This window comes from Megalobrama amblycephala, linkage group LG11 (genome assembly GCF_018812025.1).
Source record: "Megalobrama amblycephala isolate DHTTF-2021 linkage group LG11, ASM1881202v1, whole genome shotgun sequence".
NCBI classification, from domain to species: Eukaryota; Metazoa; Chordata; class Actinopteri; order Cypriniformes; family Xenocyprididae; genus Megalobrama; species Megalobrama amblycephala.
In genome coordinates, this window is record NC_063054.1 from 31,741,907 (window position 1) to 31,768,293 (window position 26,387).

At 35.2% G+C, this 26,387-nt stretch overlaps 1 protein-coding gene across 2 annotated transcripts; it reads left to right on the top strand.

Annotated features, from left to right (window-relative positions):
• Positions 1 to 717: 717 nt before the first annotated feature.
• Positions 718 to 25,102, top strand: stum (stum, mechanosensory transduction mediator homolog). 2 transcript variants are annotated; one of them, XM_048207440.1, is made up of 4 exons: positions 725 to 1,054; positions 15,867 to 16,046; positions 19,000 to 19,008; positions 23,615 to 25,102. In XM_048207440.1, the coding sequence occupies exons 1-4, from the start codon at positions 886 to 888 to the stop codon at positions 23,647 to 23,649; spliced, it is 393 nt and encodes a 130-aa protein (XP_048063397.1). In that variant the 5' UTR covers positions 725 to 885; the 3' UTR covers positions 23,650 to 25,102. The 2 variants fall into 2 exon arrangements, with proteins under 2 accessions (XP_048063398.1, XP_048063397.1); XM_048207441.1 differs by lacking the exon at positions 19,000 to 19,008 and having other exon boundaries at positions 718 to 1,054.
• Positions 25,103 to 26,387: the final 1,285 nt, after the last annotated feature.

The window sequence follows — 26,387 nt, forward strand, 5'->3', positions numbered from 1 at the left end:
TCATAATCTGCAGTTGTTACTCCTGTCTCCTGACAAAAACATTGCATGCGGCGCCTGTGGAGTGTGGAAAGTTACTGGAGCGCGCAGCCGCGCACGTCTCGCACAAGGAAGTAATGGCAGTGATTGACAAGCCAGAGGGCCAATCGTTTACGCGATGATTGCGTAAACGATTGGCTGATGTTTTTAAGGCCCTACCTCGTTCACAGATGATGTATATTAATATTATTCCTTTCAATGCACCTAATAAATAGTCTTTTATTAGTTAGTAAAGACAGTTTCAAGTAATATTGCAAAAATGTATAAAACAAAACATCCTCTTTAGCACCTTTAAAGCATTGCATAAATGTGAGATTTGATGACTAAGGATCCAAAAAAAGGTGACTATATACTGTATTTATAGTTACTACTTATTTTTTCAAGAAACATGAAAATGTTTAAAAAGGCATGACAAATAAAAGTATATAGGCTAAAGGTATAGCCTTGTGCTCTATTTTATTTAGTACTTGAATTTAAGTTTTTGGGAGAACAAAACTGCTTTAAAATTGCTTATTAAATTCTGACAGCAAAACTAGAGCTTTTACCCCCTTTGAAGACAGTGAGCATAAAAAAGTGGGATTATGCATAATTGGAAACAATCGGGATTAATCCATTAATAATCGGTCGTTTGGCTTCGTTAAAGTCACCACTGTGACTTTAAATCTATTGTGTAACGATCTTCTCATCTACTATGGCAGACTGACACAGTAGTAAGTGTGACGCCTACCGTTCACTGCGCGCACTCATTTCAAGATAAAGCTTACGCTCGTTCTGGAGCTGCGCCTGTTACTGCCCAGTACACATCAAAACAAGGATTTCAAGGTTTGTAATTAATTTAAAAATTGGGAAATGGACCAGAAAGACACAGAAATGAACGAAAAGGGAGTTTCTTCTTCTACCAGCGGAGTTGTTGTTCAAGTCAGGGAGAAGAAAGGAGCTTTACGCGCTGCCATCCCATATATGCCTTTCCCAGTAGCTGTCATCTGCTTGTTTCTCAACACATTTGTGCCCGGACTGGGTGAGTACGAGTAGATTCGCTTATTTCACCACAACCACCTGCGAGAAATAACACAGCGTGTATTCTGTATTTACACACGAAATAAACTATCCATTCAATCAACAAGTTCTTTCAATGTGCACTTGAAGTCATTCAAATTTGCTTTTCATGTTACATACATATATACCTAGATATAGCCTACTGCATAGGGTATATTGAATTGTTTATACTTCAAAACAATTGTAATTGGAATGTCTAAATACTTTGAGCACCGCTTATTTGTTTCTAATTCATTTATGTATTCCCTAGTGGGTTTTTTTTCTTCTTATGGTTTTGGTGAAAATATATTTTACCACATATTTTGTTTATGGGTCAATGACGACACGTTTATTTTTATATTTTTGTTCGGATCTAAACTATCTATTATGCAGTTCATACAGACAGTGGATACAAATACAATGAACATGTTTTCAATTTCTGAATTAAAATCTATTTTTATGTTTTTGTGGGGCATGAAGTCAAATGTGGGTGGTACAATGAAGAAAAAAGTCTCATCAAAAAGCTGAAAAGATCACCCTTGAGTAGGTTGGCTAACCTTGCCTTACTAATTCTTAGGAAAATAAATGGTGAATCAGTTTTGTTTGTATAAAATTAGTATAAGCATCATGCAGAAAGCCATTTTGTTGACAAGAAAAACATAAACAGGAAATGATATCATGGTTAGTTAAAGATGTCAAATGGTAAAACCAAAGAAAATGCAATAATATTTAGGCTTGTAATTCAAAAATGCATGATATTTGCAAAATAAGCTTGATGTGGAAATAATGATTAATGTTTTTACACTTTAGTCTAAGTGTGAGAGAAATATGCAGTTACTTGTTGGCCATTCATTTTGGTTGGGAAATGGTAAACTTTTTTCAAAAATGCACAAAATCAATATGAATTAAAAGATTATATTTCTAACAGCCAGGCACATGTTTTTAAACTAGATTATTTAACGATATTTTCATTTTTCATCATCATGGACAATCTTAATTTCTCATTGAGCCATAAAGCACCAAAGTGCACTTGGAGGATCTGGACACTGATCAGATTAAGTTTCCCGCTGACATTTAGGTCATAATTCAATGGGAGCTGTTTTTATTGCAGCTCGTGTATAATTTTTAGTATGTGGTAACAGATCCATCATGTGCATCTGCGAACATACCAAAACAAATAATCAAGACGATCATAAATAATTACATCCACTCCATTACCCTGATTGATAACTTGACCTTTTCTCCTACCTAGCTGGTCCATTCATCCATCTCGGTATTGTCATTTCCATCTTGATCCTCAGTCGTGTTCGTTTGGTCTAAGTAATTGTTAATCTTTGGTATTTGGCCATGTGTGTGATCTGCTTGCAACCATTTCCTTTTATCCTGTTTTCCTAATTGCCTACAGATTGTGCTGTGATGCGATGCCGTCTTCAAAGAGCAAATGGATTGTCTTATTTCTTTTAGAGGATTCTAGTAGCACTGCATTAGACACATTAAAATCATCAGCTGTTTTGTAGGATACTTTGCAAAGCATAAAAGCACACATAGCAGAAGAATATTGATCTCCTTTGTGTCTAATAAGGCTGGGAAGCATCACCTCAGGGAGAAGGCACACAGTTTCTTTGAAATATGCTAGAAATAGTAACAAAATAATCATACTCTTGGTTATTTTGCAGCAAAATCTTTGGTAACTCTTTACAATAAGATTTCATTTGTTAACATTTGTAAGCACGAACTAACGCTCAACAATTTCTACACTGACCTTCTCTAGCTCCACCTCTGTTGACATAGTCTCACGTAGCCAGAAATTCAAACTGACGGCAGAAGGTCTGGACTCTATCTCAGCTTTCATTGGCCAAGGACCGCACACGAGGACTTCTGACCGACATGTAAAGCAAAGTTTGTTTTGTTCTGTTTAGGGGCATGAAAATGTAAAGTCGAAGTCCCTACGATAACAGACCGGCACACATCTAATAAATGATTAATTCAAGAATGTTGTGCAAGTTTACTGCAACAATGCCGCCGCAAACTTCACATAGGCTACTTTTGAAAATCCAGCGGTAATAATAAGCATTCATTGTCAGTTGTAAACACAACAGCTTTCTTTTTCCATGAGGGGGTTTGGCATCACGATGGCTTTGTTTCCAAGAGAACCGTTGAAGAAAGGTTGATCTCAATGGCAAAGAGTGTCCCAATCACCTTTAATTCACTCCTACATCTCCTGGAAATCTTGTAGAATTCAACCAATCAGATGATAACTTAAGTTTTTCCAATTTTGTGAGCCTGAGATGCATTACATGTTCAGCCAGCAGTCCGTGGGCATGATGTCTGAGGCTGACCTAGTTTAGCTCCACCTCTGTGGACCTAATGGGTGGAGCTATGTTTAGCGGCAGGGTTATGGGTAGGGTTAGGGTGTGGTTAGATCGTCTAGCTCCACCCATTATATGGTTGTCAAGCACCACTCGCTGACTCTGCAGTGATCAGCCTCACTTTATAATAAATACTACAATATTCTATAAATAAATAAGAAATGTTACGTTTGATTTCATGGTGAGTTTAATGCATTAACCAATGTTATAAGTGAGACCTTATTGTAAAGTGTTACCAAGTCTTTCAATACAAAAGCATTATGCTGAAACTTTATCTTGAACACTTGTAATGTGTGCCAGGTCTATTGTCTTGTTAGGTGAGCTGATAAGTTTTGGCTCCCTCGTCCTTTATGGATCATGCAGTGCATGAGATATCTCTCCTTTTTAACCCCACAGCCATCGATATTTACTCTTTTTTTTGTGTGTGCTGGTGGGTGTAATGATACTACAGCATCAGGAATATGCCGTTCCTCAGTGGCATCTTACTTTTGCTTCTGGGACAGAGCAGAGCTTGGAATCCATCTCTGACAGTTGCAGTTAAATTGAAAATACAGTAATCAACCCTGTGACCGCATCACTCAGCCACTTGTGGCCCTCTGGTGTTTATGTCAATATTGGTTTCATCCATCAGGATACCCCCACTGGACCCGTGCCTCAAGTCATCTAATCTTGCAGTACACTTCAGCATAGCATTTCCTCCTCAAGTTTCGGCCAGTCCCTCTGGAGTCTGGAGGACACGGAGTGCTTTTGGAGGACGCAGTCCACGGGTCCGCATGCATTCAGTATGAATCAGTGCATAACACTGTATAAATACTTACAGAACGAAGATGCATTCTACAGGCAGTAATGTGCCTGTCTCGTATCATCTCTGCACACGGGCACGGTTTCCCGAGCTCCTGTCTGCTGCACAGTTGCTCATACATAAACTACAGCAGAATATTATGACAAGAGAGCCCATGTTTGGATGACGATAATACAAGGGAAAATGCCAAGAGCCGAATGGGGCTCTCTTGAGCACACAGTCTGCGCTCAGGTTGTCAGAGACCATTACCACTCTAGTTAGTGAGTCATGCCTGACAACCTTCTCTCCTCACCTTTAATTGCAGATACTTTGCAGGGCATGTGTTGGGTGCCAGAGCTAATCAAATCATGCTGATTTGCATATGCAGCAACTGAGGGTCTTATTAGTAGATTTCATTTAAAATAAAATGACAAAGAGCTGGGTACCTGGGTGCTTGCTTATGCAAGGATGTTGCATAAAATGGATGTTACACTAATAAGCACATTTTTAACTCTTTCCCCACCAGTGTTTACTAAAAAAGTTGCCAGCACCAGTATTTTTGAACATTTATTCATTCTTTTTTATCAACACTTGAATGTGGGTGTTTCATTTAAAAAATGAACAAAAATATGAGAAAATCACGTTTTTGTCAAAGACTTTGTCCGGATCAGATTCGGAGTGATGATCAAAACATAGATCGAGTAGATTGAGTCTATCAGCAACCCCAAAGCTTGCACCTCTTTGTGGGTTCAACATTTTTCTCTGTAACATTAGGCAGTTTTGATTTATATGCTGTCGAATGTTTGATGATCATGTTAGCTTACTTGCACGTAAGCAACTTCTACCTGCCCCGTCTAGTTTACAGGTCTTCTTCTTCACTTATTTTTGGATCTGGAGATGCTGTACTATTTCAGAAGATCCGTAACAGCGCCCTCTACCATATAACAGTGAAAACATGAATTGCCAGAAAAAAATCGTCAATGGCAGGGAAGCCTTGTGTCTTAAAGGTCCCGTTTTTCGTGTTTTTTTGAAGCTTTGATTGTGTTTATAGTGTGCAATATAACATGTGTGTTCATGTTTCGCGTGTAAAAAAACACAGTATTTTTCACATAATTTACTTATCTGTATACCGCTGTTTCCACTGTCATAAAAACGGGCTGATGACTTCCTTGTTCTATGAAGTCCCTCCTTCAGAAATACGTAATGAGTTCTGATTGTGCCAGCGGTTCCTGTGTTGTGATTCGACAGCAGTTTAGCGCATCTTGCCCGGAAAGGTCACGCCTCTTACCATAACGTGGAGATGCACGCGCTCAGTGTTATTGTAAACATGTCTTTAATTTTACCCTATCAATTTGAGCCGGAATCAGACCCGGTGATTGGACTGCGGGATGAAAATAACAGCATTTCGACGACATGGCGACAAACACACTCTACAAACGCAACTCTTGTGTATTCCTGTGGGCGGAGGTTAGTCAAAAAACTGTTTTAGTGACGTCATTAAAGAAGGAAGTAGAGGGATGTAGTCCAAACTGGCCGTTAGATGTAGGCGACTTCTGTTAAATAAAATATCTCGCTTGGCATTGAACTTTGAGCTTTAAAATTTTACAGATTTTATTTATACTCTAACAACAACATTACACACTAACTAAAGTTTGAAACATGGGATCACGAAGAACGGGACCTTTAAATTATGGAAAATCTATTCAATGGTGGAGAAAGAGTTGCTGTGAAAGCTGTGACTACACTAAAGCTAAAAAAAACTTTGAATTGAGCATAATACAGAGAATTGAAAATGCCTTTTAAATTTCAATTCAGTTCCTGAATTTGAATTGAGGTAGCAAAAACAAGATGGGTGCAATTGCAATTTGAATTTAAATGAAGTGAAGTGAAATTAAATTAAATGTGAAATTTTTAAGATTTTTAACTAGAAATTAAAGGTACACTATGTAACTTTTGGCCCTCTGGTGGTTAAAACACAACACTGCATGCATTTTGCATGTTTTGGTTGTGCTTCGGCTCTGTGTGACTGTGCGGATGAATATATATCCTCCTGCTCATAAAACATTCACTTCTAGGTTTAAGAGATAAATCCAGTTTAGATGGAACAGATCTGAAGCTGACTAAAGACGTTACTGTAGCTATACCCATTAATAGGGGTTATGCACATTCTAGCTTCCGTTTTCTGTAAAACAGATTAGATCGCTTCCGGTTCAGGTCTTTTGTATGTGCTTCATGAAAAATTAGCTGTTTTATTTAAGAAAACTTGAAAGGAGCGAGCAAAGATGAGCATAACTGATGTCCCCTGCATAAGCAGATTGACATTTAAAAGCTTTTTTTAATTTTTCTTCTTCCCACTAACTTTTAGATATTTAAAAGAATAAAACACCTATAACAATGTGAACTAGGTAGATTCGCTGATTACCTTAAAAGTCCATAGATATGCTGTCAGTTCATACTGCTGTTAACACTTTCTCTGACAAGCGGATGCAATGAGACCAGTTTTCTGGTTTGGTCATGTGACGTTCGACATATACCCTATAGACACAGTACTTGAAAATAAATTCCAGCACAGCTCTACAACAACCATAATGAAATGACCCTTCACAATAGGTAATGCTTTACAATGTACTCTGTTAGAGAGTTATCTGTTCAATAAAATACCTTACTCACCTGTTGAGTAATAAAAACACCATCTCTGCATCACTTTTACAACATTTCAAATCCCTCAGCCAATGTTGATTCTCATTTTATTATAATCTCTGTCGTGTTCTCTTTTTTCCAGCAGACTCTCCTCTGTTAGGCGTTTGTTTAAAACGGGTAATTTGCTGGAGGTTCAAGATTTAGCGCGCTCCATGTCAACGTTTGTCATTCGTTGTGACAACCAACATCACTCTCACATCAAAGTAGCCGGAGCGACTTTTCTCTATTTACGGATATGACGAGACACGCATGGGCGAGTGACGTATGTACACAAAACCATCCTGACAGGTCTTAAATATAAACACTTATACCATTGTGAATCAGGGTAAAACACATTTGGGAAGAAGGATCTTTGATGTATTGACTCGTTATTTAAATTTTGTTAATTTTGAACAAAAAAGTTACATAGTGGAACTTTAAATCTGCAAAGTAGATAGATAGATATTTACAGCTGTTTAATTTTAAGCTTGCATGCACATTTGTTCAGGCATGCTAGAAAAATAAATATCTTGTTTGAATTCAGGCTTTGTGTAGACCAAGAATGTAGCCTTTTCAGAAATATATGTGGTTTAGATGTAATCAGATATGGATGGAATTTCATCTGAAGAAAGTTCTCAAGGTCTAAAAGTGAAAAATGATCTGAATCTAAATGGGATGTCATTTCACATGGGAAAAATGAAATTTTGAGGTTAACATGCTGATTTTAGGCATTTAATACATCCAAAGGAAGAATAATCAAGTATTAAAATATTCTAATAAGTTATCCAATTTAACACAAGTTCAGTAATAGAGGGAAATAAAGTGAATATCGTACAAAACCCTTTGTTAGAAACGGACTGTAATCCTAAAATTAGAGAATCATTTAAAATGTGATGGTTGAAGAGCACAGAAAAGACAAAGGTTGGCCACTTCAGATGCATTTAGCTTAAAAATCAATGCTCAGAAGCACAGTTTTATGAAAATGCTAAAACTGAGCTAAATGTCCTGAATAATTTATTTTATAATGAAATGCTTTCTGCTTTAATTTTCCCATTTCCACAATATATTTTAAGAGTACATCACAGTAACCGGAGATTTACAGTGAAAACAAAACAGCATAAATGGTCTTAAACTGGTTTAGCTAGTCGGCCAGCTGGTTTAGGTACAGACCAGCTTATGCTGGTTTAAACTATTTTTTCCCGCTGGGCAATTTAAGAGATTTGTGTTGCTCATGCCGATGCTATCCCAACACTCTTTGAATTGAACCTATTGCTCTATCCCTGCTCTTCTAGTTTCCATGACAGCAGATGCTAGCAGAAGCTTCCCTGCCTGTCTCCGCTAAGATTGAAAGAGGTAGATAAGCCAGCACATGAATTCATTCCAAGGGGGTCCTTCAAAGTGCACTTAAACGGGGAAAAATTAAGCCTGGTTATCATTTTAGATGACATTACTTCTTTTAGACCTTTAATAAAATGTTAAAAGCTTCTCGTCAGCCTTTTTCAAAGCGAACAAAATTCTAGACACGCAGAAGACCCTGTGACTGTCAGGTATAGGACTCTTGTGTTTGACCTTAACTCAACTCTCTTGTGGATTCAAGCTAAAAATAGACTGACTGCAGAGGTCAACAATACAGTGGTGCTGTAATTTGGTGTTTTTATGTTACTATTTTCATTATTTTAACAGCTTTGCAATGCAAATTTAAGTACTTTGGCCTGTATATATATATATATATTTTAACGGACGTACATAGAACTGTGGAAATAATTGTAAGATTGTTTTTTTTTAATCAGCAAGAATGCATTAAATTGATCGAAAGTGACAGTGAAGACGTTTATAATTAAATAAATAAATGCTTTAAACAAAGAGTCCTGAAAAAACATTCATGGTTTGCACAAAAATATTAAGCAGCACGTGTCACACGATGCATTAAGCATCATGTGACACTGAAGACTGGAGTAATAATGCTGAAAATTCAGCTTTCACAAGAATAAATTACATTTTAAAATATATATTAAAAGTATATATAAAACAAAAAAATGTCTTTCTGAGATGTCTTTCAAAAACATTCTTTTGAAACAGTGGTGTACATTTGAGCAGCCTGGATCTTAGTTTTGTTCTCTGCCATCATGATACTGCATTTGCAGATAGAAATATATTATATAAGTTTGTTTGCAGACATTACACTAGGGAAGCGTGCATACTATTTGGATAATGTTAGGTTTGAACTAGTCTAAATCTAGATCTTGGATTAACCAACAAAATGTCTAGATCTTATTCGGCCAAGACAAAAAAACAAAACAAAACATAAAAAGGCTTCCCAGGTTTGTGTAAAATATGCATCAGACAGTGAACGGACTGTACAGTAGGTGGGCGGTGGACGTGACTTATGAGGCTGAGACCCAACCAAAAAGAAAAAGTAAGAAAAACAAACAGGAAACCAGTGCACCAGTGTCTCTCAACAGTGCATTGAAAGAATCCACAGAGGATCTCAGACCAAAATATGAGATTTCTTTTTTTTTTTCTGGAGTTTAGAAATTTTTTTCCACACAGTTCAGTTACAATATTATACATGATTACTGGAATGAGGGCACATTTGGTGTTTTTGTGACAATAGTTTGCTTTGAGAGCAGAAAAATGGCTTTCAGCACAGCATTTTTGGCAGCAGATAGAGGAGCACTGAGCACTGTAACTTCCTAATTTTATACAGACGGTCTCTTCACTCACAAAATGAGATGAATGGGATAACATCATCCAGAGACTGTTATTGCTCTGGTCTCATTTTTAATACAGCTGCACTGTGGCAATCAGCAGAGACACCCGATAACAAATTACATTGATGTTCTTGCTTCAAATTACATAAGATTTGCGGTATGATTAATGAACGAGTTTATATTACCAATAAACAGAGCTCCAAACTCTGTGGACTGAAAAATCATATTGTAATATTTGGCAATAAAGCACACTCATCCCGAAGTTTAACTTTTGAGGTAATGAAAATGACTAGAGTTGTTCCCCTTGTGGGTTTTTTCATATAGCAAAATGTTCTAGCACACTTTTTAATCACTTGATCTTCTTAAGGACCAGTCACTCCAAGTGAAATTGTCCCTTAAAATTTTGTATTAAAGTGATAGTTCACCCAAAAGTGAAAATTATCCCATGATTTACTCACCCTCAAGCCATAGGTGTATATGACTATCTTCTTTCAGACGAACACAATTGGAGTTATATTAAAAAATATCCTGGCTCTTCCAAGCTTTATAATGGTAGTGAATGGGGCTTGAGATTTTGATGCCCAAAAAAGTGCATCCATCCATCATAAAAGTAATCCATACGGCTTCAGGGGGTTAATAAAGGCCTTCTGAAGCGAAGCGATGGGTTTTTGTTAGAAAAATATCCATATTTAAAACTTTCTAAGCTATAATAACTGGCTTCCAGCGATGGCCACATGCAAGTCGAGTTCCAGCAGAAGAGTGACCTCTGACCAAACGTATGACGTAGGATGTAGAAGTAGCGTAAGCTTAGACCCCTCTTGTGGTTCATACATATAGGGCTGGGCAACAAACTCAAGCTCCTCTAATCTTATATCGAAACCCTCTGACATTTCTCTTTAAAAATGCTCATTTTAGACTTCTTGACTGGTGTTTTGTTTTGCACTATGCTCTGCTCTTCCATGTTTGTCAATACGTCAGCTAGTTATTATAGTTTAGAAAGTTTTAATTATGGATATTTTTCTTACAAAAACCCATCGCTTCGCTTCAAAAGACCTTTATTAACCCCCTGGAGCCGTTACTTTTATGATGGATGGATGTGCTTTTTTGAGCTTTTTTAGCCTCATTTGCTACCAATATAAAGCCTTGAAGAGCAAGGTTATTTTTTTAATATAACTCCGAATGTGTTCGTCTGATAGAAGCTAGTCATATACACCTATGATGGCTTGAGGGTGAGTAAATCATGGGATAATTTTCATTTTTGGGTGAACTATCCCTTTAAATGAGCAGTATTGGTGCTGTGAGCCTCATAAAAGACAGTGTTAACCCAAATGACTCTCTCTGGAAAGGATTGAACAGCCAGTAAATGACTGATGAGTAATCAGCTCCTCACAGAATGGCTGAAAACTGCGATGACTGCGGGCAGTCAGACTGACTTTGTCGCGTCTCCTCGCAAGCTGTCTTGGCTCTCATCCTTGAGCTGTTATAAATAGAGGCCGCAGAGCTGTTGTGGAATTTTCAATTTCCGGTACAGCCCCTGTGCATGTTTTCTAGGCCTACCTTGAGGCTAATCCTTCACCTCGCTTCCAAAATGCCTCTGTTATACATCAAGCTCTCCGGTTTATTTTAGTTGCCACCTGTGGACCAAACACAGTGTGTAATGTTGTTTTTTAGAGGGTCAGTATGTACACTTAGGGCTAATGAATGTTTAATTTTTTCCATACCTATCTGAAAAAAACATGACATCAGCTTATGCTACTTCATGCTACTCATGTTGACGTGACTTATGGATACCCTCAAAAAAAAAATTTTTTAAAGGTGCCCTAGAACCAGTTTTTACAAGATGTAATATAAGTCTAAGGTGTCCCCTGAATGTGTCTGTGAAGTTTCAGCTCAAAATGTTTTTAATTAATTTTTTTAACTGCCTATTTTGGGGCATCATTAACTATGCACCGATTCAGCGCGCGGCCCCTTTAAATCTCATGCTCCCTGCCCCCCGAGCTCTCGACTCTATCATTGCATAAACAAAGTTCACACAGCTAATATAACCCTCAAATGGATCTTTACAAGATGTTTGTCATGCATACTGCATGCATGCGTCGGATCATGTGAGTATAGTGTTTATTTGGATGTTTACATTTGATTCTGATAGTGCTTCATGGCTAAAGCTAACATTACACATTGTTGGAGAGATTTATAAAGAATGAAGTTGTGTTTATGCATTATACAGACTGCAAGTGTTTAAAAATGAAAATAGCGATGGCTCTCTTGTCTCCGTGAATACAGTAAGAAACGATGGTAACTTTAACCACATTTAACAGTACATTAGCAACATGCTAACGAAACATTTAGAAAGACAATTTACAAATATCACTAAAAATATCATGTAATCATGGATCATGTCAGTTATTTTTGCTCCATCTCACATTTTTCGCTGTTGTTCTTGCTTGCTTACCTAGTCTGATGATTCAGCTGTGCACAGATCCAGACGTTAATACTGGCTGCCCTTGTGTAATGCCTTGAACATGGGCTGGCATATGCAAATATTGGGGGCGTACATATTAATGATCCCGACTGTTACGTAACAGTCGGTGTTATGTTGAGATTTGCCTGTTCTTCAGAGGTCTTTTAAACAAATGAGATTTATATAAGAAGGAGGAAACAATGGTGTTTGAGACTCACTGTATGTCATTTCCATGTACTAAACTCTTGTTATTCACCTATGCCAAGGTAAATTCAGTTTTTGATTCTAGGGCACCTTTAAATAATTATATATATATATATATTTCTATATTTTGTTTAGTTATATATAATTATTATATAACAAATCATACACTACTGGCTGCATTTATTTGATCAAAATATTATATGATAAAAAGTAATATTGTGAAATATTTTAAATTAGATGTATTACATTTTTGGTTTAAAATGTTATTACATTTATATTAAATTAATTAATTACATTTATTATATTAAATGCTTTCTATTTTAATATATTCTAAAATGTAATTTATTCCAGTGATGGCAAAGCTTAATTTTCAGCATCATTACTCCAGTCACCAGTGCCACATGATCCTTCAGAAATGGTTCTAATATACTGATTTGAAGCTTTTCTTATTATCAATATTGAAAACAGTTGTGCTGCTTAATATTTTTTTGGAAAACATGATTATTTTATTTTAAGATTGTTTGATAAATAGAAAGTTCAAATGCAGCTCTATTCTACAGTTAAACATGATTTTTTTTTAAATAAAACTAATTTGAAATCACCCTGCCAAAGCATATACCATCGTTTAACATGCCTGGCACTCACAATAGGTCTTTCATGAAATGTTTATTCCTTATTGCTAAAAATCAATTTCTATATTATATATTTTGAATAGCAGGTTTGCCTCTATGACCCTACTATTGTTCATGCATGTTGAAATGTATCTTTTGTTAAACCGAAGGCCATTGAAGAAACTCAATCAATGTGTGCAGTCAACAAGTGATGAGTTCCTGAAAAATCCTTATTGAATGATGCATCCACATGCTTCCATTCTGAAGAGACTCTAGGGTCAGCGATGGGGAGAGAAGATAAGTGATTTTCATTCCTTTTAGCTAAACCAAAGGTCACCACGACTATTTATACCAAAAGTGCTTACATAACAGAGATGTTTAAAACATCCTAGAGTGCTAAAAAAAAAAAAATGACAGCGGCACCTAAAAACCTTCAGAAGGAGTCCACACACGCTCTCCTAGCAACATTGTCTCTCTCAGAAGAAAAGGAACTCAACAGGATAATTAACCTCCCACACTGGCAATGGGGCACATGTGAGGAAGGCTAGGGAAAATTATAGTGATTGTGAGCCTAATGTGCGGGGACTAGGACCCCTACTGTATCTTATCTTCTTGAATCCCTTCTTCATAGAGAAAACGAGTTTGAATGTGTGCATGTCTAAATTACATGTGTGACATATGCAAGCAGACATTTGCCTGCCTAATGCAGTTTGACAAGCAGAAGCATTGTTGACAGCCTGATGCAAGATCACACAGCTGATTTGCAATGCGAGTGTGTGTTTAAATTACATTCAAACTTCCAGGGCTACATACACCAGTCCAGCTAATGCCTTTGAGATGATTGAGAATGTTGGCTCATATCTCCTCCTTGAGTCAAAGGGATGGAGAGAGAAAGAGAGAATGTTATTTTCCATTTCCTACATTCGTTCTTTGTTGTCTACTGTAAGCTATCTGCTTTTTGGGACAGTAAGTGTTGTTTGTATAACGGCCGTGGGAATTAGAACATTGTAAAAAGTTTTTTTTTTCTCCACCCTAATCTTGGAAAGCCCCTTCCAAAAGATAAACTTAAGAGGTTCTGTCCCAGTCACTCTCTATAATAGCCAAACATTTCATAGCACCAGACCATACTGTTGGCAAAAGGACAAGCTGTTTCCAGGGTTCACATAAAGTACATTTCTCACAGTCGGTTTTGTGGGCTATGCTAAATGTTCAACCACTGTCCTCCCCATTAAAATCTATTATTGTGATAACACTAATGAGATGCTGAACTGCGCATGGCAGCACAGTGCAGCCTTCTCGCTCAAACTCTATCAGTGTAAATCATGCTTATCGCCCATCAAATATGGAAAGCTCTTCATAACCTAATTGCTCTGGATTGAAGGGGATAGAAGAAATCTATGACAAGAGATGTCTTGGCGAGTTACATGCTGGTTAAAGGTGCTGTATGTATTTTTTTTTTTTTTTTTTTTGACTGTACTAAAGCATAAAAATACCATTTGTTTTCTGATTTAGGAAACATGCTACATTCACACTTGTTTTTCCGAAAAACAATGCTACAGCAAGTTATTCTACTTTGAAATGTGCTTTCCGTGTCTGAATGTCTGTATTTGTTTTGGTGTGTGTGATTCCACCCACTGCCAATTTACCAAATACTATTTTGACACCCCAAGTTGCTAGTTGCCGGAAAGCCATGGAAGCCATCAAACGAACAGAAACGAGTCAGAGATTGCAGATTCTACCCAACCTAAAAGCCTTGACGTCCATCTAAAAAGCTCTGTGACCAGTGGCATATTAAATCGTGGAAAATTAATTCATCAACTTACAGTGTAAGGCTTGTCGCCAAGGATTGCATTCGTTCCTGTTGTTTGTCCTCAATCCAGCAACCCGCATGAGCGTCAAGTCTGAGGAGGAGGGGACCGGGGAAACAACTCTCCAAAATATTGCATTTGGACTGCAGTACCAACTTCAACCACTAGCTGTTCAATTTTGCAAACTGTACCTTTAATCCAAAGTTTCCTAGAGTTTCCTAGAGACTCCTCTTCAGATTGGTCCTGCAGATCAGTGTCAAGACCCTATCAGAGCAGCATGTTAAAAAACACATACACCAAAATAGTAACATTCGAAGATTTACAATCCATTCCAAATAGGAATTTGAAGCAATGTACTTATGAAAAAATGGACTTGTTATATATTACTTATTAATGTTTCATTGTTGTTGTCTTGCTCCATCCAGCTATGTAAAGCCCAATTTTAACCATTCAATCAATTAACACAATTAAAATCAAGTACTGTTCTACGCTTTTTCTTGTTAAATTTCCTGTTTTATTTGTAAATACTTCAGATTATGGAAGTAAATAAGGTTGTGAATGCCAATTTATGTTAAAAATGAAAATTCTTTAAAATATATATATATATATATATATATATATATATATATATATATATATATATATATATATATATATATATATATATATATATATATATTTTTTTTTTTTTTTTTTTTTTTTTTTTTTAATTCAGTTTACTCAATTTACTCACAACAACAGTGAAAAATATAAAAAGACCAAAAAGAAGTAGTCCATATGATTTGTGTGCTATATTGCAAATTATCAGAAGTGTGAATACAGACCAAAATGTAAGTTGTTTTTCCAACAATAATCTTTTAACCACTGAACAAACATTCATTTCAACCCAGACCACAGATGTACGAATCCCACAGGCATGTCTGACAGTGACTGCTATTAAAATCACCATGTTAATTTATATTCAAGCTCCGTTGTTAATATTTCATACCATAATTACGTCTCCGTACATAATGTACGATATAATTCACAACATGATGAATGATATCATTACAGTGTGCGGTTTTAGGCTGAGATTAAGACTGAGGTCATACTGCTGGCGTTAACCATTTTAACCACAGGAGAGGATCATATCGTCTTATGTTGACAGCATCTCACTGTATTTTTGTGACAGGTACATTCATCTCAGCCTTCACAGTTCTGTGCGGTGCGAGGACAGACCTGCCTGACAGGCACATGTGCTGCGTGTTCTGGCTGAACATCGCAGCCGCCTTCATTCAGATCGTCACTGCTATTGTCATGGTGGGCTGGATCATGAGCATATTTTGGGGAATGGACATGGTCATTCTCGCAAGTGAGTATGCTTCAGTAATACCGGAAGCAGGGTTATTTTTATTTATTGTTTTTCATTTATGTAATACTTTAGGTTGTTTTTAAAAGTTCCTCCCAAATGTACAATTTTGAGATTATTTTTTCACTTTAATTTTTTCCAACCCCCTATTTTATTTTTTATGTGGAACACAAGAGTATTGACCACTTTGATACTTTTATGGTGTTTATTTGGTTTATGTATTTATTTATTTTGGTCTTTGCTGGATTTGTGTTCTAGTAAATAATGTCTAAAAATTATATTTTCTAAAATTATATATTCATTTTAATCACACTATATGTACTTTAGGAAGTCTACGGAAGAGGATTAGGGCCAAGCAATAATAAAAAAATAAAACCATCTCGAGATTAAAGTTGTTAAATTATGAGAAAAAACTCGTTAAATTTAGAGAAAAAAGTTGAGATAAAATGTTGAGAATAAAGTCATTAAATTTAGAGAAAAAAGTCTTTAAATTACGAGAACAAATTCGTTAAATTATGAGAAAAATGTAGTTAAATTTCAAGAAAAAAGTCGAGATAAAATGTTGAGAATAAACTTGTTAAATTACGAGAAAAAAGTCTTTAAATTACGAGAACAAATTTGTTAAATTATGAGAAAAATGTCGTAAAATTTCGAGAAAAAAGTCAAGATAAAATGTTAAGAATAAAGTCATTAAATTACGAGAAAAAAGTCTTTAAATTACGAGAACAAATTCGTTAAATTATGAGAAAAATGTCGTTAAATTTCGAGAAAAGAGTCGAGATAAAATGTTGAGAATAAACTTGTTAAATTACGAGAAAAATGTCAAGATAAAATGTTAAGAATAAAGTCATTAAATTACGAGAAAAAAGTCTTTAAATTACGAGAACAAATTCGTTAAATTATGAGAAAAATGTCGTTAAATTTCGAGAAAAGAGTCGAGATAAAATGTTGAGAATAAACTTGTTAAATTACGAGAAAAAAGTCTTTAAATTACGAGAACAAATTTGTTAAATTATGAGAAAAATGTCGTAAAATTTCGAGAAAAAAGTCGAGATAAAATGTTAAGAATAAAGTCATTAAATTACGAGAAAAAAGTCATTAAATTACGAGAACAAATTTGTTAAATTATGAGAAAAATGTCGTTAAATTTCGAGAAAAAAGTCGAGATAAAATGTTGAGAATAAAGTCATTAAATTATGAGAAAAAAGTCGTTAAATTACGAAAACAAATTCGTTAAATTACAAATTTGTTCTCATAATTTAACAACTTTTTTCTCATAATTTAATGAGTTTATTCTCAACATTTTATCTCGTAATTTCTTGTATTTGTTCTCGTAATTTAAGGACTTTTTTCTCGTAATTTAATTACTTTATTCTCAACATTTTATCTCGACTTTTTTCTCAAAATGTAACGAGTTTTTCTCGTAACATTTTATCTCGTAATTTCTCGTATTTGTTCTCGTAATTTAACAACTTTTTTCTCGTAATTTAATGACTTTATTCTCATAATTTAATGAGTTTATTCTCAACATTTTATCTCGTAATTTCTTGTATTTGTTCTCGTAATTTAAGGACTTTTTTCTCGTAATTTAATTACTTTATTCTCAACATTTTATCTCGTAATTTCTCGTATTTGTTCTCGTAATTTAAGGACTTTTTTCTCGTAATTTAATGACTTTATTCTCATAATTTAATGAGTTTATTCTCAACATTTTATCTCGTAATTTCTTGTATTTGTTCTCATAATTTAAGGACTTTTTTCTCGTAATTTAATTACTTTATTCTCAACATTTTATCTCGACTTTTTTCTCAAAATGTAACGAGTTTTTCTCGTAACATTTTATCTCGTAATTTCTCGTATTTGTTCTCGTAATTTAAGGACTTTTTTCTCGTAATTTAATGACATTATTCTCAACATTTTATCTCGACTTTTTTCTCGAAATTTAACGAGTTTATTCTCAACATTTTATCTCGACTTTTTTCTTGAAATTTAACGAGTTTTTTCTCTTAATTTAATGAGTTTATTCTCAACATTTTATTTCGACATTTTTCTCGAAATTTAACGAGTTTTTCCTAGAAATTTAACAACTTTAATCTCGAGATGGTTTTATTTTTTTATTATTGCTTGGCCCTAATCCTCTTCCGTAGAAGTCGGTGGTCATTTTGATGATCTACAACGAAACTAGAACATACATTTAAAAGGGTAGTTCACCCAAAAATGAAAATTTTGTCATCATTTACTCACCCTCAAGTCATTCCAAACCTAGTATGACTTTCTTTCTTCTGTCAAACACAAAAGAAGATATTTTTTAAAAAGGTCTCACTTTTTTGTCCATACAATTAAAGTCAATGCCATCAAGTGTTGTCTTGAACTTTCATTAAATGGACAAAAACAGTTGAAACATCCCTCAAAATATCTTCTTTTGTGTTCTGCAGAAGAAAGAAAGTAATACAGGTTTGGAACGACATGAGGGTGAGTAAATGCTGACAGATTTTTAACATGCGTAGTAAGTGTAAGAAAAGATGACAGGATTTCAGCAGTCATCCTGCTGTGGGCCATATAGTCAACTCCGTTCATGTTCAACCTCATGTTTCTTGCTTCTTATAATACCATCCCCGCCTTCCAGGGCAGAAGAAGGTGCCAGAATCCTTTGAACAATGACTATTAGAGCGGTCTGTTGGTAGGAGTGGATTGAAAGCTCTGCAGTAATTGTTCTGTGTAGGCGGACGAAGCGACTCGCAGAACTTTGTTTCTCACGTCACGTTTTTCCTATGGAACAATTTTACTGTTATTGAACATTTAAACACAGGTTTGATTTTATTGTGCCTTTGTTGAATATGATCCAAGATTTCTTTTGACTTGCTTTTGTTCTGCATGTATCATTTTATGGATTTATTTCAAATTTCTAATCTGTTATTTATTTATTTTACTACTTCACAACCTTTTGGATTGAAAGTCTCTGAAGGTAGGTGAACCTAATATTTGACTTTTGTCTTGTCACAACTCATATACTCAGACCTGTCTCAGATAGAACACCTTGAATATTAGAAAACATAGTCTGCACGCAATGGCCACATACATACTGCAGCTACACATGCAAAAAAATAAGTGTTTTGTTATAAAGGCAGTGTTTCTTTGTTGCGACCTTTGTAACCTCAAGATCGTCCAGGAGAGTATAAGGCTTAACATAAAATATTTGAGTAGGCAACAAATGCTTGAGCATGTGATATGCAGCCCAAAAAATAAGTTTTTAGAACTGTACGATTAATAATTTAAGTATCGTTTGTGTAAAATAAATATCCATATTATAAATATCCATACGCCAGACCGCCTTCCGTATTCAACGTACTCAGAAAGTGTAAACCTCTTGCGTTTCACAAAGCTTACGCTACGTCATGCGCCTTACCGAAACTTACGGAAAAAGCGTAATTGACGCGACACCATTTTACACTTTCTTTGTAACTTGTATACAGAAGGCGGTTTGGTGGAAGCTCGATATTTGGCTTCATAACTTGTTAAATATGAATATTTATTTTACACAAACACATTGTTTCGCTTCAGAAGGCCTTTATTAACACTCCGGAGCCGATTGGATCATATATTTATGATGAATGGATGTGGATGTAAGCGCTTTGTTCAGCTCATACTGATTGAACCCTATCACTGCCATTATAAAGCTTGGTTGCGTCAGGATATTTATTAATATTTTTCCGATTGTCTTCGTCAGAAACAAGAAAGTCATACCTAGGATGGCTTGAGGGTGAGTAAAGTTTGGACTAATTTTCATTTCAAAGTGAACTCATCCTTTAATTCAAATTATCACAGAAGCACTAGTATAAATGTTTATAGTTCAGAAATAAACACTGATGTCTATGGTAGCGATCAAAATAGAGTAAATCACATTTTTGAAAGTAACGTGGCGGCTCAAATAAAGATTGTATCAATTACATCGTTGCACCAGTAGGTGGCGACAAGTGACTGTTAAAAAAATGGATTTGTCATTAAATCATTCATTCAAGAGATTCGTTCAAAAACACTGATTCATCTAGTAATGAAACAAGTGAAGTCTTTAGGTGTGTTTGACTTCATGAAGCACTGTGCAGACCAATCGGCATCTGACTTGAAGCAGTGCATGCCGGTTAGAAATTCTGTCCGACTTTACGTATGGCATCAAAGTACTGTAAGAGCGATTTGAGAGCAGACGGCTGACGCAGCTTATGACAACGCTGTTTTTTCACCATTGGCAACAATGATGCATTTTGTGTTTATTCTGACACCTTCAGTTCGGCTAATGCAAGACTGCAAACGGCAAATTTCACTGATCGGTCTGCGCAGTACCACATGAAGTTGAACACACCTTTTATGAGTGAGTCATTGAATCATTCATTCAAGAGATTTGTTCAGAAAAATGCTGATTCATCCTGAAACAAGTGAAGTCTTTATGAGTGAGTCATTGAATCATTAGTTCAAACCATTTTTAAAAAAAAAAATCATTCAAATTAATTAGATATTTTTAAATAGACTAAAGCGAATAAAATTTTCTCCAAACCTCTAGTAAATTACTTGTTATTTTGTATATATATGCAGAGACATGAGATGCCAAATCTCTCTATGGTTTTCACTATGTCAGTTATTCCAATTTTTTAACAGAATGGCAATTTAACGGATTCACACTTGCATTTAAATGCGAATGTCAAAACATTGCAGTGTGTATGTGAGCATTATGAAATAGTACACTAATGAAAACCATTTTACAAGCAATAAAAATAAAAAAAACATGGCAGCAATATTCTAAACACCAAAACATAATAATATATTTGATACAGGTCTGCTGTCCTCACAGTTTGGTCACTCATTTCAGCCCATTATCACTACACATGCTGCAAGCTCGGCTTCTCCCATTCTGTTTATTCTGATCCATCTCAGATAATGTGCCTCCCACTACCTGCCATCTGCCAGTCTCCTCTCAGTCTGTTTGATCCACTTTTTGTCCATTAAATGCCAGTAGAACCATAGCGCTCATTAGAAAAGAAGCTTTGCAAAAGTGAGACTTCATACAGCGACTGCTACGATGCAGCACTTTAACTCCTTCAGTCGCACGCTGAGGCCTTTGACAAGATCTTTCAGCAGCCTTGCCTTTGTGGCACAGCAGACTCGGAAGACAGTTTAAAGTAATTGTTCACCTCAAACATCAAAATCCTGTCATTTATTCCCAAACCTGCATGATTTTCTTTCTTTCATGAAACATAAAAGGTGAATTTTTGAACAATGTTGTGGTGAAAGGATAAGTAATGGGGCTAATATAATAAAACTGAATGAGAAAAAGGCTGCAGAAGCGCCATAAAAATATATTAAAAGTAGTCCATATGACTAGTATACCATATTTTATATAATCTGAACTCATACAGCATTGTTTCATTGTGTCAGTGAGAACTGGATCAGTCTGTTTTGTGAACGAATCATTCAGACTAGTTTTGTGGAATGGATCGACTGAATAATTGAAGAGTTCTGAATGAAAAGAGGACCACTTTCATGATATTTTTATGGTGATTTTTGGTCATTTGTCAGCTTGACAGCCCCAATCTTCGTTCATCTTCATTACAATGAAAAAAAGTGGGCAGGATATTCTTTAAGAAAGAAAGGCATACAGGTTTAGAATGCCATGAATATTAACAAATAATTACAGTTGTTCGTTTTTTTTGTGTGTGTGTACTATCTCTTTAACTAATACATTTGCCTTAAGGTTTGCATCACAGATTACTAAATGGCTTGCATGCAAAAAAAATTGGCTTGTTGTTTGAAGCTTGGGTCTTGATCTTTTGCAATCTTTAATGCATTGAGTCATCTGCGTTTAAACCTGTTATAATGCAATGCTTTAAGAAGGTCATGAGTCATTAATCTATTCCCATTCTAAATCTCATTATAAATACTTAAAGATAAAGCCAAAACCTGTGATATGTAAATGCACAGATAAGACTACTGCTTGAGCTGAACTGCTGTAAAATGCAAACCCCAGTGAGGCACTTTAGAGGAGATATGATGTCTCAAGTGCCACTCGTATCAGGTGGTAGCATTGAGGATTGTTGGAGATGTTTTTTAATTTTGAGGAATTCTGAGGATGGTTTCAAACCTTTTGTAGGCTTTCTGTAAGAAATAAAACTGTTGTTTGGTCATTAATTAAATATCTACCTCATTTGACATCACAAAATGGATTCAGTGTAATAAAATAATTATTCAAATAAATAACAGGTGTATTATTACAGGTGTTACTAGTATTATTTATATACTACTATAGTACTTATAAATATTTTAATTAGCTTTTATTTTTATACTTTCAGTAATTTTGTTGTGCTTTAATTTTTATTTTATTTTTTACTTAGCTTTATTTTTTTTGTTTTTATTGTAATAATTTTAGCACTTCAATGTTTCAGTTTGTAGCCAAGGCAATTTTGCCTTCATTGTTTTTATGTTTAAGTTTTTCATCTAATATTTATCTTTACTTTATTTCAGCTTTGTGTCAGTTAACAAATTTTAACAAGTTTCAGTTAACAATATCAACATTGGCAAATTTTTTTTTTTTTTTTTTTTTTTTTTTTTTTTTTTTGTGGCCCACAAAAAAGAATGACATATGAGTTTGGAGTGACATGAGGCTGAGTAAAAAATGGCTTTATGGATATATTTCATATTTGACTTTATGGATCAGGCTTTGAAATTAGAACCTACAATCTTTCAGTTACAAGACCAGATATTTAACCATTAGACTACACAATCCACATTTATTCATTAACTATTCAGTTCTCCCATATATTCTACTATTCAAAAGTTTGGGGTCAGTAGAAATCTTCTTTTTTTTAAAAAAAAAAAAAAAAAGAAATCAATACATTTATTCAGCAAGAACACATTAAATTGATCAAAAGTGATGGTAAAGATATGTATACTGTTTTAAAAGATTTATATATGAAATAAATGCTGTTCTTTTTAACTTTCTATTCATCAAATAATCCTGAAAAAAATGCATCACTGTTTCCACAAAAATATTAAGTAGCACAACTGTTTTCAACTGATAATAAGAAATGCTTCTTGAGCACCAAATCAGCATATTAGAATGATTTCTGAAGGATCAGACTTCTAAAAATTCAGCTTTTCATAACAATAATAAATTACATATATATATATATATATATATATATTTTTTTTTTTTTTTTTTTTTTTAAATTGTAATACTTCACAATATTACTGTATTTTTGATAAAATAAATGCAGCTAAGACACACTAAGACCAACATTGAGCATCAGCCGGCCTATTTTTTGAGGTGTGTTCCACATCATCGGCACTAGTCAGACCCTATTGGAGGCTTTATGGTTATTGAGCATGTTGAATCTGCATCTGTTGCTGCCATTGGTCGCTAGTTCTTTTATGTTGGCTTGGTGTGTCACGGCCATAAGAGGAAATAAATTAAAAAAGAAAAAAAAACACATTATAAAAAATCTTACCGACCCCATACTTTTGAATTGCAGTGCATACGTACAGTACCAGCTGTCTTGTGATTTCTGATATTCTTTTACTTACAGGCTACAGGGAGCAGGCCACCCCTCAGCAGCTCTGATTGCTGTCCTCCAAACCTAATCTTGAATGTGCACCTTTCTCCTGTGCTGTCTGGCCAACATGTATGGGAGCTTTGAGGCGGCCCCCACGAGGCCTGGGAGATCGAGGGGTTGATCACATGCAGATTTTCAGCCCAACTCCTGCTACTTCCTGTCCTGTCAGGTACTGCATTAAGGGGACCTGACTGTTGAAGGACAGCAGAAAGAATGAACATTCTGTGAATATCTCTAAAAATTGTGCAAACGTGCAAAACGTCTATGTGCCGAACACGTCCTATTCCTGTCAGGGGAAAACCGATCTTAAGCGTATTTATCCCTGTAGTCTTAATGTATGTATTAAATTGACCAATATACACTATGATCGTTTTCAGTTTGTAAAAAAAAAAATCTATTTGTTAAAGAGCTTTGAGGTGTCCAATGAAGTAGCTGAAGGAAACTTAAAGGAACAGTTCACCCAAAAGTAGTCACCCTCATGTTTGTTCATGCAAAATAAAAATAAAATACATTTTGGGTGAACTATCCCTTTAAAATTATGCTTCTCACAGAGCACTATGAATACATAATTACACTGAATATTTTTATGTCATGTGCATTACAGTGTCTACAGTATTTCTTTATAGTGTGCTGTGTTTTCATTACTTAAATTAAGCCTTATAACGCAGGAAGTGTGTATTTATCAATTTGTTTTATAAAATATAACTTGTATTCTACACAAATACATCACCTGTTATTGTTAATCTCTATTAGTCCTTATACCTGGAGACCACCAGCCAGAAATGTAACCTTTTTCTCCAGTACTTATCTGTTGTTAAGTAAAACAGCCAAGTATTGGTGATTCACTGTATGCCAGTTTCCATAGTGACTGGCCACTTTAATCAACCAATGCGTAGGGTATGAAATAATGTAATTAAGTGTGAGTTATTTTTATGTGACCGACATAGGAGAAAGGGATGGCGCAAATTGAAATAGGCAAAACATTATGATTTAAGACTGACATTCAAAATTAACCACCAATTTCAAATGGCCGCAGCAACTTAGCAAGGAGAATTTGTGCTTTGCTGAGTGTGCGATACATTCGGAAAATTCAAGCCCTAAATATTAACTGTTCTGAACTGGTTCATTGTGTTATTCACACTGAAGAGTCTCACATTTTATTGAGTCTCTTTTTTTGGATATTATAAATATATATAAGCTGGTCTGGTGTGAATGTGTGTTGTGAATTTGAGGATTTGTTGTAAATATGGACAGAAAGTGAATTAGTTCTGTAAAGTCGTGTGCTGTTGTGTTTAGTGCGGCCTTTTTAAATTCAAACATTATATTCCAGTGCTAAGTCCAAAGGCCTAAATATATTACAGCCAAACATATGTTACTCAGCAGACTTACACAATGGCGTTGTCACATCTCTAGAAATGTCAGAGGTACCATATCTAATAAATAATAAATTTTAAAAAGTGACATTTTGGTGTCTTGTTTCATTTTCTAATTACAAACTACTAAGAAATGCATCCAAAAGTAACTAATCTGGTGGCATGATCAAAACTTGAAGCAGTGTTTCTTTTTCTGCAGTGGTGCTCAGTTAGGTGTGTGGATATTTAATCTGTTTAATGTGAGGGTTTTTATATCATCGCCATGACTTCTGGCCTGCCAGCATGAGAAACAGAAAGCCCATAAAAAAAACATTAATGAAATTAACCAGGCTATCATCTAATGATAACAGGAACTGAAGATGTGCCTTGGTCACAACAGCTCACAAATCAGTATAGAGACATGTCTTAAAGGCGTTTACCCGACTTACTGAAATTAACACCATTAAAAGAAGATGAGAGACTTCCCCTCTCTTGGGGAAAGATGAGGATGTCTCACAAACAAATATGTACTTTTGTACCAAATCGATACTTAAACAGAAAAAAACAATTATATTAGTCTTTCTACTGTATTAGTGACAGACAGAAAGACACAAAGTTATCACGCAATTCTTCTCGCAGGATCATTTAATTTAGCAAAAAAATCTCACCATTCACTGATGCATCCAGGTCGCACTTAATCCGTTATATTTCTGGTCTAAAACACAACAGCTCTCATGGTTTGCCGCAGGACAGCAAATACGAGTACATTTTCTGTCATCTTTGAAGGACTGTGATATGAAGAGTGTGCAAAGTAACATATTTTAGCAACTGTGTGAAAGCGAATAGCACATAACAAGTACAAATTGTCCCGATAGATATTCATGTTTATACCAGTAGCTATTGTGCCACACAATACTGGTATAAACATGAATATCTATTGGTTCAATATGCATCACATGGCTAAACGTGATAATTTTAGTATCACAGTCCACACTACAACGCAAAAACGACATTTTCAAATGTATCCATTTTGGAGAGCGTTTTCAAAAAGCTTCATTTTAGTTAAAGCTGCAGTCTGTAAGTTTTGCCTCTTTGTCGCCATCTCTGTTTAAAACCTGCAATTGCAGTTATTTGCGGAATTATCATCTTTACATGGGTTGTGCATCGGCACGGCTCCTCAGCGCGGATTAATCTAACGTTTTCTGTCAGTCACCACATCGGTGTGGATACTGTACTTTGGAATCACAGATTCTACGTCTTGGAAGTATGACAAAAATAAGAATTTTCACTGGAAAGTGTCATCTGAAGGAGTAAGTAACATGTCTGCCACTTTTGTTCTGACTTAACTTTTATTTACATTTCTGTAGCCACTCCGCAGTCCGAAGTCTTTTGCT